Below are 14,604 nucleotides of genomic sequence, written 5' to 3' on the forward strand. Positions count from 1 at the left end.
GTGCAAATTGTAGCCTCAGTTTCCTGTTCTTAGCTGACAGGAGTGGCACCCGGTGTGGTCTTCTGCTGCTGTAGCCCATCTGCCTCAAGGTTCGACGTGTTGCGTGTTCAGAGATGCTCTTCTGCATACCTCGGTTGTAATGAGTGGTTATTTGAGTTACTGTTGCCTTTCTATCAGCTCGAACCAGTCTGGCCATTCTCCTCTGACCTCTGGCATCAACAAGGCATTTTCGCCCACAGAACTGCCGCTCACTGGATATTTTCTCTTTTTCGGACCATTCTCTGTAAACCCTAGAGATGGTTGTGCATGAAAATCCCAGTAGATCAGCAGTTTCTGAAATACTCAGACCAGCCCGTCTGGCACCAACAACCATGCCACGTTCAAAGTCACTTAAATCACCTTTCTTCCCCATTCTGATGCTCGGTTTGAACTGCAGCAGATCGTCTTGACCATGTCTACATGCCTAAATGCATTGAGTTGCTGCCATGTGATTGGCTGATTAGAAATTTGCGTTAACGAGCAGTTGGACAGGTGTGCCTAATAAAGTGGCCGGTGAGTGTATATAGCAGGTGATGAGTGTGCAACGCACGAAACAGGCTTGTACTACTATGTATTAAAACTTTTTTTCCTGCATCTGTATTGATATTCCGCTCCTCATTAGTTGAGCACGTCTATCAACACCATTGATGGTTTCAGAAAAATAACGCTATGTATATATATATATATATATATATATATATATATATCTTTGTTAAAAGAAACACTCAATGGTAGGGAAAGTGCTAACAAATAAGGAGCAAAATGACTTGACTCACTGGATTTTATATATATATATATATATATATATATATATATATATATATACCTTGATACCCTGCAAGGAGTTAACACTGTGGGTCTATTGTAGAGCCCCATGATGGAGCTTTACCTTCCCATCATCTCTGAAAATAAAGAGGGTGGGATGGCATTCAAAGGAGTTAGAGACGGCAGGGAACAGGGGCACTAAACACCCACACACCCACCCACACACACACACATGCGCACACACATACATGCTCACAGACAGGGCTACACAGCGAAGGTCTCCTGAGTCAAGCTGCTTCTCATTTTGGGGCTCTATTACAGAGCGCTCACACATGCACACTACCAAACGGTCATAATGGAGACTCCCTGCTCTGTTCTGGCCACTCACCTCTACAGACAACAACTAGAGGACGCTCAGCCAGTAGACTCAGATACCCAAGTGAGAGAGAGAGAGCGAGAGAGAGAGAGAGAGAGAGAGAGAGAGAGAGAGAGAGAGAGAGAGAGAGAGAGAGAGAGAGAGAGAGAGAGAGAGAGAGAGAGAGAGAGAGAGGTGGAGTAAGTGATGGAGAGAGTGGGGGTGGCAGGGGTGATAAACTGTGACCTTCTCCTCGTGCTGTCACAGGCCTAATGGCTGCCCTGAGTGCCCTAACCCAAGGTGTCTGAGCTTCTAAATGGAGGAGTATTTTTATTCTCCTCATAAAAACAAACACACGTGCATGCACAAACACACACACAGACAGGCATGTATGCATGCGCATGCACACGAGTTCACACACTCACGCCACAAATGGGTTGTGTAGCCTATGTCTGACGTCCGGGTGCGCCACAGGGAGAGTGAGGGCTGGCGGGCTGGCACGCAGTGCTGGCAGTACTCAAGTTCCTGATAGCTTTCAGGGGCCTTTGATGTTCTCTGCATCCCCCCATCCACCCTCTCCCCCCAACCTCCACCCACCCTCCCCAGTCTCCCCCTCGCAGGAAATTGCATTCTGTCCGCTGCCATAGCAGATAAATGAGGCAGGAGAGGGGCTGCACACTGTCACCAGCCGACCTGGCCTGTCTCACAGTGCAACCTGCAGTGCGTTAGCCGCGTGTGCCTCCATCCGGCATCCAGGGCTAGCCTCAGGGAGAAAGAAAACACAAACACACACACACACACACATACACATACACACACACTGACACAAAGCTACGCATTCACAGACATGTGCACACGTGCACACACACACTAACACGTGCACACTCCTACATACTTATAACCCTAACTCACAGGCTGAAATACATACACAGTACCATAGATATATGCATGTATTTCAAAAATATTACACACATTCCCCAAAAGTTACTACAGCTGTTAAATTTTCCATCTTCAACATCCACCTAGTTTGATGAGGCAAGAAATTGTGCACAATTCGACACACACTAATATAGGTATACAGTAGACTAGCCGTATAACCGTATAGCAACCAAAGTAGACAGAAGAGCTGTGTGGTTTGTGTACACACTAACTAATATCTTACTATAAGTGCTGTGTACATGGATGGTGATAAAGTTCCTGATATAAGGTACTGGACTTTCCATTCTCAAAATTACATCGTGTCACATCAAATTACTTCATGGGGAGATTCCTGAGATCCCTCCATGGAGATCGTCTGGGAATGTGGAGAACTAAAACAGCTAAAAGGGTTCGCTCACGCGATGGGGACCACAATGGCACTTATGGGTATTGAGGGGACCAAAAATTTACGGGGAGCTGTCGTAAGCTGCTGTGTGTATGTGTTTTAAGATTGCATGTACGTACGCGTGAGATCATACATGTGTGGCGTGTATGTAAGACTGGGCGTGTGCTTGGGTTTTTACGCCTTTAAGCATGTCCGCATACATGCTTTCATGTGTGCACATGTGTGTATAGGTACATGTCTGAGATCATGGGCGTGTAAGCATCTAGCCTCAGCCAACAAGTATGTTTGATTGCTGTTACAGTCTGAGCAACCGAGAACGTGAATCACAGAAATGAGCTGAAGCTACGTGGTGACATCAGCCCTATTGGTACCCGATGGACCAACTCCACCCTCCAAGCTGTAGGTACAAAGACCCAACACCTACAACCAGGGACGGACTGGGACTAAAAAAACAGCCCTGGACTTTTTTAACCAGACCAGCCCACCACAACCGGCCCGCAAATACTCCACCACCCCCACCCCATCGACGCACATAAAAGCACACCAGCCCTTAATGCCACCACTTATAAGCATAATGGATGGATACTCTAGGCTACTGTAATACTAATACAGAGCCCCCCCACACACACACACACACACCACACACACACACACATACCTGTAGCGTAGGCAGAAATCACAGGATGGGTGGGCACAGAGAAAATCAGGTGGGCCTAGCTCATCCAAGCTCAATCATACTTCATAGGTTCTGAAAAGCATATGTTAAGCAAAATAGGCCATTACAAATATACTTGCCTGAATGCACCACAGTTTAATCATAAAAGCCTTATACCTCATCAGATGTAATAATAATAATAATAGTAATATTAATAATAATTTTAAAAAAATATTTGTGGGCATCTTTCCGAGCACTCAAGGACACCTTACAGAACAAAGCAGGGTAGACAATAAAATGTTAATATAACAGATAAGTATAAAATCATCATCTGCACAAAACTCATTGTAATGTTACAGGCACCAGCATGAACAGCATCACATAACCTGGCACAGTGGCCCCACACACACACACACACACACACACACACACACACACACACACACACACACACACACACACACACACACACACACACACACACACAGCTGACAGACGCAACAGCATCATCAGTCAAGCGTATGGATAGAGATACAGCGGCACCGACATGCTCAGTAACAAAGATGACATTTGAACATAGCCTGGCACAACGGTCACACACACACACACACACACACACACACACACACACACACACACACACACACACACACACATCGGAGGTCACTCGGGGTCAAGTATAACCGTCCTCCCTCTGGGTCCCTCTTGGTCCTAGGGTGGGTGAAGAGGCCGATCCTGGAGCCGCAAAATGGGAGGAGGACGCCTGCGCGTGACAGCTTTTTACGTGGAGTGGCTGCAGCCACCACACGGTCCTTTGCAGGGGGTGGCCAGAATCTAATGTCATGGAGAATTTAACACGACTGGGGACCACCCTTTTTTGCAGCCTTTATCCGCTTTCACTGCCTGGAGACATCTTCCACCAGTTCCGCCGTTGAGGTCTTTGTTGGATCATGCTTCGTCTGGAACCTCCCCGTTGACCTATCCGCCTTGGGTGACCCTACCAGGAGCCAAGCTCCGGACGGCATAGCTCTTGGGATCATTAGTATACACAAGCTTCTCCACCACGGCAAGATGGCGATCCAGACGACACGCACACGCACACGCACACACACACGGCAGACGCAGCAGCATCAACATAAAATCCAGTCGTATACTCAACAAAAACTATACCCAATAAACAATAATACTAAACTAGGCAATCGGCTACTACAGCCCGAAATCGTAAATAGCTTACTTTTGATGATTACAGCAGGAGGCGACAGGGCTTGTTGTTGAACACGGAAATTATTTCATTATAGTCCAATGATTCAGTCGGTTCTCTTCCAAAGGAGAGCAGGGACGAAGCAAGCGTCTCAACAGTACAGCTGCTGACGGGGAAAGGGGCTGCATTAGCAGCCGCGTACGTGTCGTTAATACTTGGCACTTGAGGAGAAACTGAAGCAGGAGTAGGTGTCTGGGTTGAGAATGATGCCTGAACTTGAGCTGAATTCCCCCTCCTGCTCCTCACGACGTCTTTTTGTGACAAACTTAAGCAAACCTTTTTGTTTCGCCATGTTTTTTTCTCTTAAGCTACATTACAAGCTAGCTCCTAGCTAGCTGAACGTAAGCTTCTGCTCCTACGTATGTGCAATGAGCGCGCTGTACACGGACGGAAAGAGGAGGGGCAAGCTGGCATTTGCGAAATGCACTGCCACTCAAAAAAATCTGACCTATCATCATCATTTGGTAACCAAGACGCAAGAAACAAGAATCGTTTTATTTTTATTGGTCGCGTAGTCAGATAATTGAAACAGTATCTGCTGTGATTAGGTGGGCCTGAGTTTCAAGCCACCTAAACCCACATGCAATAAAATGATAGAGGTAGAGGGGGGTGTTGAGGAGAAGAAGGATGTGGGCTGGTGTATAATCGAAGTGGGCCGACGATGCATCTCTCTTGCTGTTTATTTGTGTAATGGGCTGCTCGGGCAGCTCCCAGAGTGCCCGGCCAGTCCCACTATGCCTACGACATTACTACGCTGAACATGAAACCAGTGTTTTTCAACAAAATGTCTATTTCACGTTTGAACACATATTCAGTCGTGTTACCTTTCTCAAGTCCATGCATCGATATGTACACATATATGCTGTGACCTTTAAGACCTTCAGTCTCATCTTGTCGAAGCCTTATCGAGGTTTTGCCGACGTCGTTAAGTACCTCTGCTCTCATTCCCACATGTACACTTTTATGTTGTGTATGACTCATGGAGGCCATGGGCATGTTTATTACATGGAACAGTTATTACTTTTATATACTATCATTTATCTTACCGCCCAATGGCCCTTCTCTTTTCCCTCAGACCCTCAAGCTTTCTTGGTTCATGAGTGAGACTGTTTGGCTTTAGGTGAAGCTAATCTGGTCCATGTACAAAGCTGTGAACGGGCCAAGTCAAGGGGGAATGTGCCATTTGTTTTAGGACTATTTCGCTCGCGCTCTCTCTCTCTCTCTCTCTCTCGCTCTCTCTCTCTCTCTCTCTCTCTCTCTCTCTCTCTCTCTCTCTCTCTCTCTCTCTCTCTCTCTCTCTCTCTCTCTCTCTCTCTCTCTCTCTCTCTCTGTTGACCCAGGAGAGTGTTGCTGTTGATGGGAGCGATCCTGCATGTGGTGAGTGAAGAGAGCAAGGACACCCCCCTCAACACACACACACACACACACACACATACACACACACCTCTAACTGCCCCACATGACCCTTCATCCTCTCCTGAGCTGAAACACCCCGCCCCACCCCCACCCCCCACATCAGTGGGCTTTCTGATTGACAGGCCGTGAAGATACACCAACATGGTCTCCATTTAGCTCAAGTGCCACACCACCACCATCGCCTCAGAACCTCCCACCTTCTCACCCCCCACCCCATTACCACCGCTACCCCCTCGTCTCGGGAGAAAACACACTTGAGCCAAAGTGTTTCGGAGCAGGATGTTTCCTGGGGAGAAAAGGTTTCGTCTCGGGTCAACGTGCACCGTGGCAGTAGTGGGTGCTTTTCCAGAGGTTCTAAGGGGTGGAGGGGTGGGGGGTCAGATCATGTGGAGAGGGTGCAGGAGGAAGAGGAGGGAAGGGCGCACTGGAGGTACGACACATAGATGTTTGAAGATGAAGAGAGCCCTGGCATTGGCAGGGGTGACGAGAGATGGGGGGAGGGGGGTTGAGAGGTGAGGTGGGGGAGAGGGTTGGAGGGTGTTTAGTCCTGAGAGGAAACATTAGCAAAGCGAGGAGGAAAAGCTGCCAAATTAACTTCTCACCCTTTCAATCACACCCCTGAGAGTTCCTGCCCCACTTTACTTCTGCCGATCTGGCTCCTTGTTTTGGATGAAGGGGCGGTTTCTTTTTTTTTTATCCCCCTTTTTTGGGTCCCACACCACAGAGACATCACACCCTCGCTCCGACCTGTGTGCACCCCTCTGACCCCTTACACCCCACCTCCCCACCCCCATCGCCCCTCAGCACCCCCTTGTTGCACCCGCCACCCAACACCAACAAACTACAAACACTACCTCGGTAGCCAATCAGCTTGCAGGACCTCCATCCTGCTGCCTCTGTTCCTGATTCTGCAGCGGGGGAAAGGCTTCAAACATGCCTGTCCAAAATAGCAGTAATGGCGAAATCAAGTTCATACCTTGTTAAACTCCAAAACGCTAGCCAACAGAATGAATCAGGCCCCAGAGACTGGAGAGAAAACACTCTGTGATTTGGTCTCTCCCCAAAAGACAGGGGAAAAGAAAAAAAGTACTCTACATTAATGCGGTTTTAAAAGATCACCAGAGGAGAGGAGCAGATGGTCTTTCATGACTGGTGCTTTTGTACAGCCATCCACGTGCATTCTCCTCAACCAGCCTGAGCAGTATGGTCTGGAGTATGTGGTAATACAGTTAAGACATCTCTCTGTATCTCTCTCTCTCTCGCTCTCGCTCTCTCTGTGTCATTCCTTCCCTCTATCCATTCCCTCCCTCCTTGACATTCCTACGCAGAGCCGTACCTGCCTAATTTGTTTGTGTTTCTGTGTTTTCCGCTTTCTCTCCCTCCCTCCTCCTCGCTCCCCCTTGCTCCCTCTCTATCACATCTCAGATTAGTTGCTCGGTTCCTCCTCTTCGGGTCCCTTCACTCTGAAATAGATGATTAGAGTCATTCTCCAAGACAAATGTAACTTTTCTGGACGCTCTAAATCTGTTTAGGCACATTTAATAGTGTCAATTATTGTGGGGCCAGACGGGGGACTTGGGCCTTCTGTAGCCAGGGCCCTTAATAACATTGGCTACAATAAGAAGCAGATGCTGACCCGCTTGGTCCCTTTGAAAAAAGACATTTGAGTAGCTCTGCTTCTAATTTATGAGCCCCCCTCCACATCTGGAATTCTTTATAATTAAAACGTAAACCCCAGAGTTCTACTTCCACCTGTCAAACGTTGAGAAGATGAACATAGTAATGGGCTTCTCCTGCACTGGTGGAGGGATGCAGAGACTGGGTTTTGCTTTTTCTTTTTTTCTCTTTTTTTTTTTTAGGGGGGAAAGGGGGTAATAAGCGGGTGCAAAGAGGGGCCTTCTCTCGCGATTGTTTTCCTTCATGGCAGGTTTGGTGCACTGCTAGAGCCTCTGCGAGGTTAACCTGAAGCTACTATGGGTACATATGCAATGATGGCTAAGAAGTTAGCACATTTGAAAAAAAAAAGAAAAAAGAAAAAGAAAAAAAAGTTTTGCTCATGAAAGTGTACAAATTCATATCAAGGGTTCAATCACGGTGAAGCAAAAGCAGAACAAATGCGGAGGGATTTATTTTTGAAGCTATTTTTCATTGGAGTCAGGCTCAAAGTGACATCGGTCCGAAACATTAAAGCAGGACGAAAACAAAGAGTTCTGATTCTGATCTCACACTCAACACTTATCCGGAAACGTCACGTTTGAGCTTAACAGATTTCCTTTCCCTTTTATTAGCCAGTAATGAAAGCAAAGAAATGGATTTGCCATAGCTGGTGAGTATCAGAATTGCACATAATAGGGTTTGTTCCAACAGATCAATAGGACCTACATGAACGAGTCTGTGTGTGTGTGTGTGTGTGTGTGTGTGTGTGTGTGTGTGTGTGTGTGTGTGTAGCAAGTGTGCTTTCCTACTTCTGTGTGTGAGTGCGTTGCCTATCCACATTTATTCAATGTGTGTGTGTGTGCGTGTGTGCGTGCGTGCGTGCGTGTGTGTGTGCGCGCGCGCACGCACTAAGGTGTGTGTGAGTGCAAAGCCTCCCAGGACCTCGAGCCCCCTTCATTAAATCGAATTAAGATCCAGCACCCGGCAGATTAATAATTTTCTTTGTCTTCTTTCTTCTTTTTTTCTTCCTTCACTCCTTCTTGTTCTCCTCCCTCTTCCCTCCCTCCCTCCCTCCCTCCCTCCCTCCCTCCCTCCCTCCTTCCTTCCTTGTAGTGCGAGACAAAAGCAGCTGTGAGAGGGGCTGCTGAGCTCTGCGGAGGTTGGAGAGTGCAGCTCGTGCAGTTAATCCTGCTGTGAGCACGGCCATGGACAGCATTCCTGCCATTTTCTTCGCTATTACCAGATCACCATAATTAAGTTTTCGGTGTTAACAGGGCGACCAGGCCCGAACAGGGAGGAGAGGTGATCTACAGCAGCTTCCTGTGGCTACTGGTGGGAATGGGGAGGTGCAGTGTGGGGGTACCCACGTATGCACTGAGGGCGAGCAGCCTCTGAGAATTCTACTCTCAAATGCACATGTAACATTACCTGTGATCAGGCGCATTAACGTGTGGGCTCTTGGCTGCTAGTGCATGAATGGCACACTTACTGGCGTACAAGTAAAGACAACAGCGTACCCACTGGCCATAATGTGAAATGCAAACAGACGCGTAGCTCTCGTGCCCAGAGTGAACATCATTGTCCCACAGGTATCGCACTCTCCGTGGGATCGCTACAAATCCTGCGCACCGACTCGGGAGGATAACTGCCCTCTGTCGCTACTGTTAATTCATCCTGTCAGCTGTAATGGTGGGAGGCAACAATGTCTGCAGGTGTGAGGCAGTTAAAACCAGACCAAAGTAGTTCCCAACAACAACATAAAAATGTACAGCCTCAAAGGGGACTGAAGGCGGGTGTTTTCGAAAGGAAGGAGGTTGCATTGCTGTCCTGAGGGGGGAAAAGGAACACAGTGTGTGTGTGTGTGTGTATTTGGGGGGGGGTGCATGAGGAAACAGAAGGAGGAGAGAGGAGTGAGGTACACAGGGGAGAGATGGAGAAAAAGAGGAAGAGAATGAGCAACATGGGAAGGTACAACAGGATGGAGAGAGGCGGAATGAAGGGAAGGTAAGAGGCAGGAATGGAGAGGGGGAGCAATAGAGAGAGGAGGAAAAGAGAAGTGAATGGGGTAGACAGGGAGAAAGAGGGGAAGAGAGAGATGGGTGAGAGAGAGAGAGAGCGAGAGAGAAAGAGAGTGGGGAGCAAGCCACTACACCGGGAGGTAGAGAGAGAGGGAGAGGGAGAGAGAGGGAGAGAGAGGGAGAGGGAAGGAGAGACAGAGAGTGGGGAGCGAGCCACTACACCGGGAGGTAGAGGGAGGGGGAGGGAGAGCGAGAGAGAGAGAGTGGGGAGCGAGCCACTACACCGGGAGGTAGAGAGAGAGGGCGAGGGACGGGGAGGGAGAGCCAGAGAGTGGGGAGTGAGCCACTACACCGGGAGGTAGAGGGAGAGGGAGGGTGAGAGAGAGAGAGAGGAGGGCCTCTTTGTGGATCATTGGCAGATAATGGGCTCATTAGGCCAAACGTAGCTTAAAAAGGCTCTGGCTCTCTAAACAAACAGCACAGGCGCTGAGGAGATGGACTTAAGGGCCCGACATGGAGAGAGATATAATGAGGCCCCCCCGCCCCCATCCTGTGCAGAGCGGAGGGAGGCCTACCAATAGGCTGCCCACTCAAATTCCCTAACTATCGGTCTGCCCTCGTTCAAGTTGATGTTTGGAGGCCTACCAATAGCCATCCAACCTGTTGCATTCCCAGTCACCTTAACGCCAAGTCCACAGTCAAAAAGCCCTGTGTTCCTCGCCCACACTGCAGCGCAAGACAGCAGTCCTCACATTTATCCACTCTGGACAGTGTTTTTGAAAAGCTACGTTTCGGGCGGTTGAACACAGCGGCTTTAACGTGGTTGGAAGGCGGAAACAAAAAAAAGAAAAAAAAGATTTTTTTTTAAATTTCCCCCCCTTTTTCTCCCTAGTTGTACTTGGCCAATTACCCCCACTCTTCTGAAACATGCAAGTCACTGCTCCACCCCCTCTGCCGATCCGGGGAGGGCTGCAGACTACCACATGCCTCCTCCAATACATGTGGAGTCGCCAGCCGCTCCTTTTCACCTGACAGTGAGGAGTTTCACCAGGGGGACATAGTGCATGGGAGGATCACGCTATTCCCCCCAGTTCCCCCCTTCCCTCCGAACAGGTGCCCCGACCAACCAGAGGAGGTGCTAGTGCAGCGACCAGGACACATACCCACATCCGGCTTCCCATCCACAGACACAGCCAACTGTGTCTGTAGGGACGCCCAACCAAGCCGGAGGTAACACGAGGATTCGAACCAGCGATCCCCGTGTTTGTAGGCAACGGAATATACCGCCACGCTACATGGACACCCTAAAGATGCATTTTTAAATTGATCCACGTTGCACTAAAAGTACATTAAATGTATCCTGTCTCCCAATTTACATTTTCACATTACACTCTCCGTCCCTTTGTGCTCGTCGCTCCTCTTCATCACTCGTTCACTTCCCTACCCGCTTAAAATTCACCTTCATAGAGTCGACTTGGTGGCTTGGCTCGCCGCAGCAGTCCGGTCCCACTCCCCCGATGGGGATGTGCTGGATTGTGAGTCTGTGTCTGTGCATATGTGTCTCCGAGCGTTTACGTCTGCGGCCGAATGCACAGAGTGAGCGTTTTGACTCAAAGAGGGGGTTCTGCTTCACAAAACACCTGCAGTTATTTGTTTTCCATCACCTTGTAAAATGTGGGCAACACACGACGTCATGCTATATTAATCACTCATTAGTCTTAATAACCCTGCACCATCCTCATCCCTCCTTTTCCCCGGGGAGCAATACTGCCGAGGGAAAGCCTCCGCTGATGCAAATAAAACGTTATTGAGTAGGCAAGAGAAATGTGAGCCGCAGTGTTTAGTGCTTGTGGTACGAGAATGCAGGTCCAACAAAGACCTTTGTGGGAAACTTGAATTCCTATTAAGCGACGGGGAAGTGAGTTTTCAAGGCCAGGAGAGGTTAGGCCTCTAGCTGCATTCAGTCATAAACCACTTAAAGAATCATATCTGCCCAACGATTGCTTTGGCGAATAACAAATTCCGTCGACGGGCCAAATTGATATTATGTGACAGCGTGTGTGATTGAAATGCTCCGCTGCAGCATGCCGTTAGGTACCGTGGCCGTAAGCAATAACAGACGAGTTCTCCCTCAACTCCTTTGTAATCAGCTCGGGGAAACGTTACCACAGAGCATGGCCATCCCACCATTGAAACTGCCGCAAGATTTATTGTGGGAAGAGGGAAAGAAGCTGCGGACCGGTTCTCCAGGAAAACCAAAACACCCTCCTTCCACCGCCTCCCTCTCCCATTACAGAATGTTTGCCTTTGTTTTGCCTTTATTAATACCAATATATTACACCGGGAAGACGCGGGAGAGGATTACTTTGTGGGACAGAGGTGGGGATAAAAAATGGAGGCATTTGTGAGGGGGGCCGCGGCGGTTTCTGTTCATCTCCAGCTGCTCCCCTGCTCATCATGCTGGGAAATAACATGAAACACACTCACGCTACGGCCTCGCTTCACACACATCTGACATCCATTAGGGACACTGATGGAGGACCAAGCCTCTGAGGGGACTTGTGGTCCCATCTCTCAGCTCCGCTCCGCAGCAAGGGGAGAAAGGGAAACGGGGCAGGAGACAACCTGTGAGTGTGTGTGTGTGTGTGTGTGTGTGTGTGTGTGTGTGTGTGTGTGTGTGTGTGTGTGTGTGTGTGTGTGTGTGTGTGTGTGTGTGTGTGTGAGAGACAACCAGACTATGGTCCAAACCCCGGGCTACAAAGCTAGCTTTAGCTTCCCCTGATGGTCACTCATTAGCAGCATAGAAGACGCACTTCAGCACAGGCATGAATCTCTCTGCTAACTTGAAATATCACATATTGCAGCTATTGGACACCTCTACCAAAAGCATATCACAGTGCCATACAAGCACACATTTTAAGTACAGCTAGCCCCAGAGGGAAACAAACTTTTAACCTCGACCGTTGTCCGTGCCATGTTGTAATCAATAAGCTATACATGAGCGGTTTTTTAGGAAAGGGGACAAGGCACATTCACCGAAGGTAATGAAAGAAGGAGCCGTCTGGTAAGTATCGCAGTAGTCAGAAGGGTGCATACCACTGCAGAAGTTCCACAGGGTTTTGTGGTTTGTATACTCCTCTGTCTACTCTGGCAGGGAACCAAACATCATCTGGAGGTCTGTTCCAGAACGTCTAGTTGGCTGGTATAATACTTAAAATGGCTGGTGAATTTTGGGCTTTCGCCACCACCGTGGCCCGCGGAAGAAGAACATTTTTTTTTCGAGCCCCCAGTTACCACTGGTGTCTTTTCATAGGGTATGCGGCAGAGCCCTTTGAGAAGGTCCCCTGGTCGTGTCTGTAAAAACATTCTAAAGCTGTCTGTAGGATATGTCTATTCCCTGGGTAACTTCCCCCCCCTCTCGGGTAAGTCAACCCTGACAGTGTGAAATAGCCTCGGAAAACACCAAGGACCAGGCCCGACACATGTAGATCTCCATGCAGGGCCACAGAGGTCCTCGAGGGCAGAAACACTCGCCTTGTAAATGACAGGCAATTCTATTAGACGGAGTTTGCTGACTGACGATCTCGTACACGGGATTTTAACGTTGTAGCTGAGTCAACCCTGCTGGTGGAGAAAGGTCAGAGAGCTCGCGTTCTGAACCCTGTGCGGTACAGAGTTGATCAGGCACTGAAACAGGCGACTATGAACATAAACAAGCAGAATAAGAATCCGAATCATGTTTCTTGGCCATGTAGGTTTGCACACGCATGGAATTTGACTCCGGTTTCTCGGTGTACTCAACATAGTATAACAACACTGCAACACAGCAATCTTCAGATATATATACACAAGGATTGGCTATATACAGGTGGAGTAAGAGGCAATAGGGTGCAATGGTGCAGAGAATATATCAGAGATGCTGAACTAGATCTTAGCAGGTTACTTACATACTAACCACACAGACACACACAGGCTTGCTCCTTCATGTGCACACACACACACACGCATTGACACATCAGGGCTTATCTTAATAGATGTGCGTTTGCATGTAACATGTCGTGCTGCCAATTGGCAGGAAAACCAGACAATCCTGAGAGAAGAAAAACGACGGATTGCAGCGTCGATTGAAGAAGCTAGCGGGGGGGGGGGTGCGTCTAGAGATGGCGTTGTCTTGACAGCATAACACCAGCCCTCAGTTTGATGTCTGTGCAGCACAGGGTAGGAGTAACATCGCCCTCCCGTCTCACCTACATGTTTACCTCAGCCCAAGTTACCCCTCAGGGCCACCCTTACACATACCCCACACGTTGACGCGCAACTCCCCCCCCCACCCCCCCCCACCCCCCAGACAAACAGAGGGAGAAAGAGAAGGATAATGTGAAAGAGAGGAGAGACACACTTCATTAATCTTCCTGGCACTTTCCACTCAGCGGTTGTCTGTTGTAGCAGCGCGTTTACTTTTACGCGGAGGTGAAAGTGACCGATGCCCGAACCGGCTGCCTTGAAATCCAAAATGTTCAGCGTCACCAGCAAGTGATCATTTACACCGTTTGTAATTTTCATGCCGCCGTCCTATTCTCCGACCTCCTATGTTCGCTCTTGTCTCTAAAAATAGATTTTTTTTTTATATACCTTTGCACGCACACACACACACACACACACACACACACACACACACACACTCTCTCTCTCTCTCTCTCTCTCTCCTCCTGGCTGACTTGTTAAGGAGCGAACGTGGTCTATTTTGACATGCTGTATGCAGCACATCACAACTTACATGTCCAGCTTACTGCGGTGGGGTCCTGAGTCTGGCCGTGTGCTGACTGCCTCTGTGCGGAGCTCTGGCTCGGTTACTTTGTTCTGGTGAGAGGCTTCTGTCTGCAGACATGAACCAGGCGAGGAGCGGACTCGTCCACCTCACCGAGAGGTGTGGCGCGTCCACCGACGGGACAGGCAAGAGGTTCTGCTGGTGTGTGAGACTCACTTGTATGCAACACAAAACCACTAACGATGGCCTAATTAGTCTTTTTATAAATGTAAAAAGAGACCCCTCCCTCAAGAACACACAATTAGAGAAGAAACACACAAAACAAACACGTGAATACTACATTTTGT

The 14,604-nt window shown here is 48.7% G+C and overlaps 1 protein-coding gene across 1 annotated transcript in view; it reads right to left on the bottom strand.

Moving 5' to 3' along the window:
* Positions 1-14,287, bottom strand: part of bmp4 (bone morphogenetic protein 4) — a 68,961-nt gene extending 54,674 nt beyond the window's left edge. The window contains exon 1 of the mRNA XM_056295519.1: positions 14,267-14,287. Within this exon, the coding sequence (XP_056151494.1) occupies positions 14,267-14,268 (2 nt within the window). The 5' untranslated portion in view covers positions 14,269-14,287. The remainder of the gene's footprint in view (positions 1-14,266) is intronic.
* Positions 14,288-14,604: the final 317 nt, after the last annotated feature.

The sequence above is a fragment of the Lampris incognitus genome, chromosome 16, assembly GCF_029633865.1.
Source record: "Lampris incognitus isolate fLamInc1 chromosome 16, fLamInc1.hap2, whole genome shotgun sequence".
Taxonomy (NCBI): domain Eukaryota; kingdom Metazoa; phylum Chordata; class Actinopteri; order Lampriformes; family Lampridae; genus Lampris; species Lampris incognitus.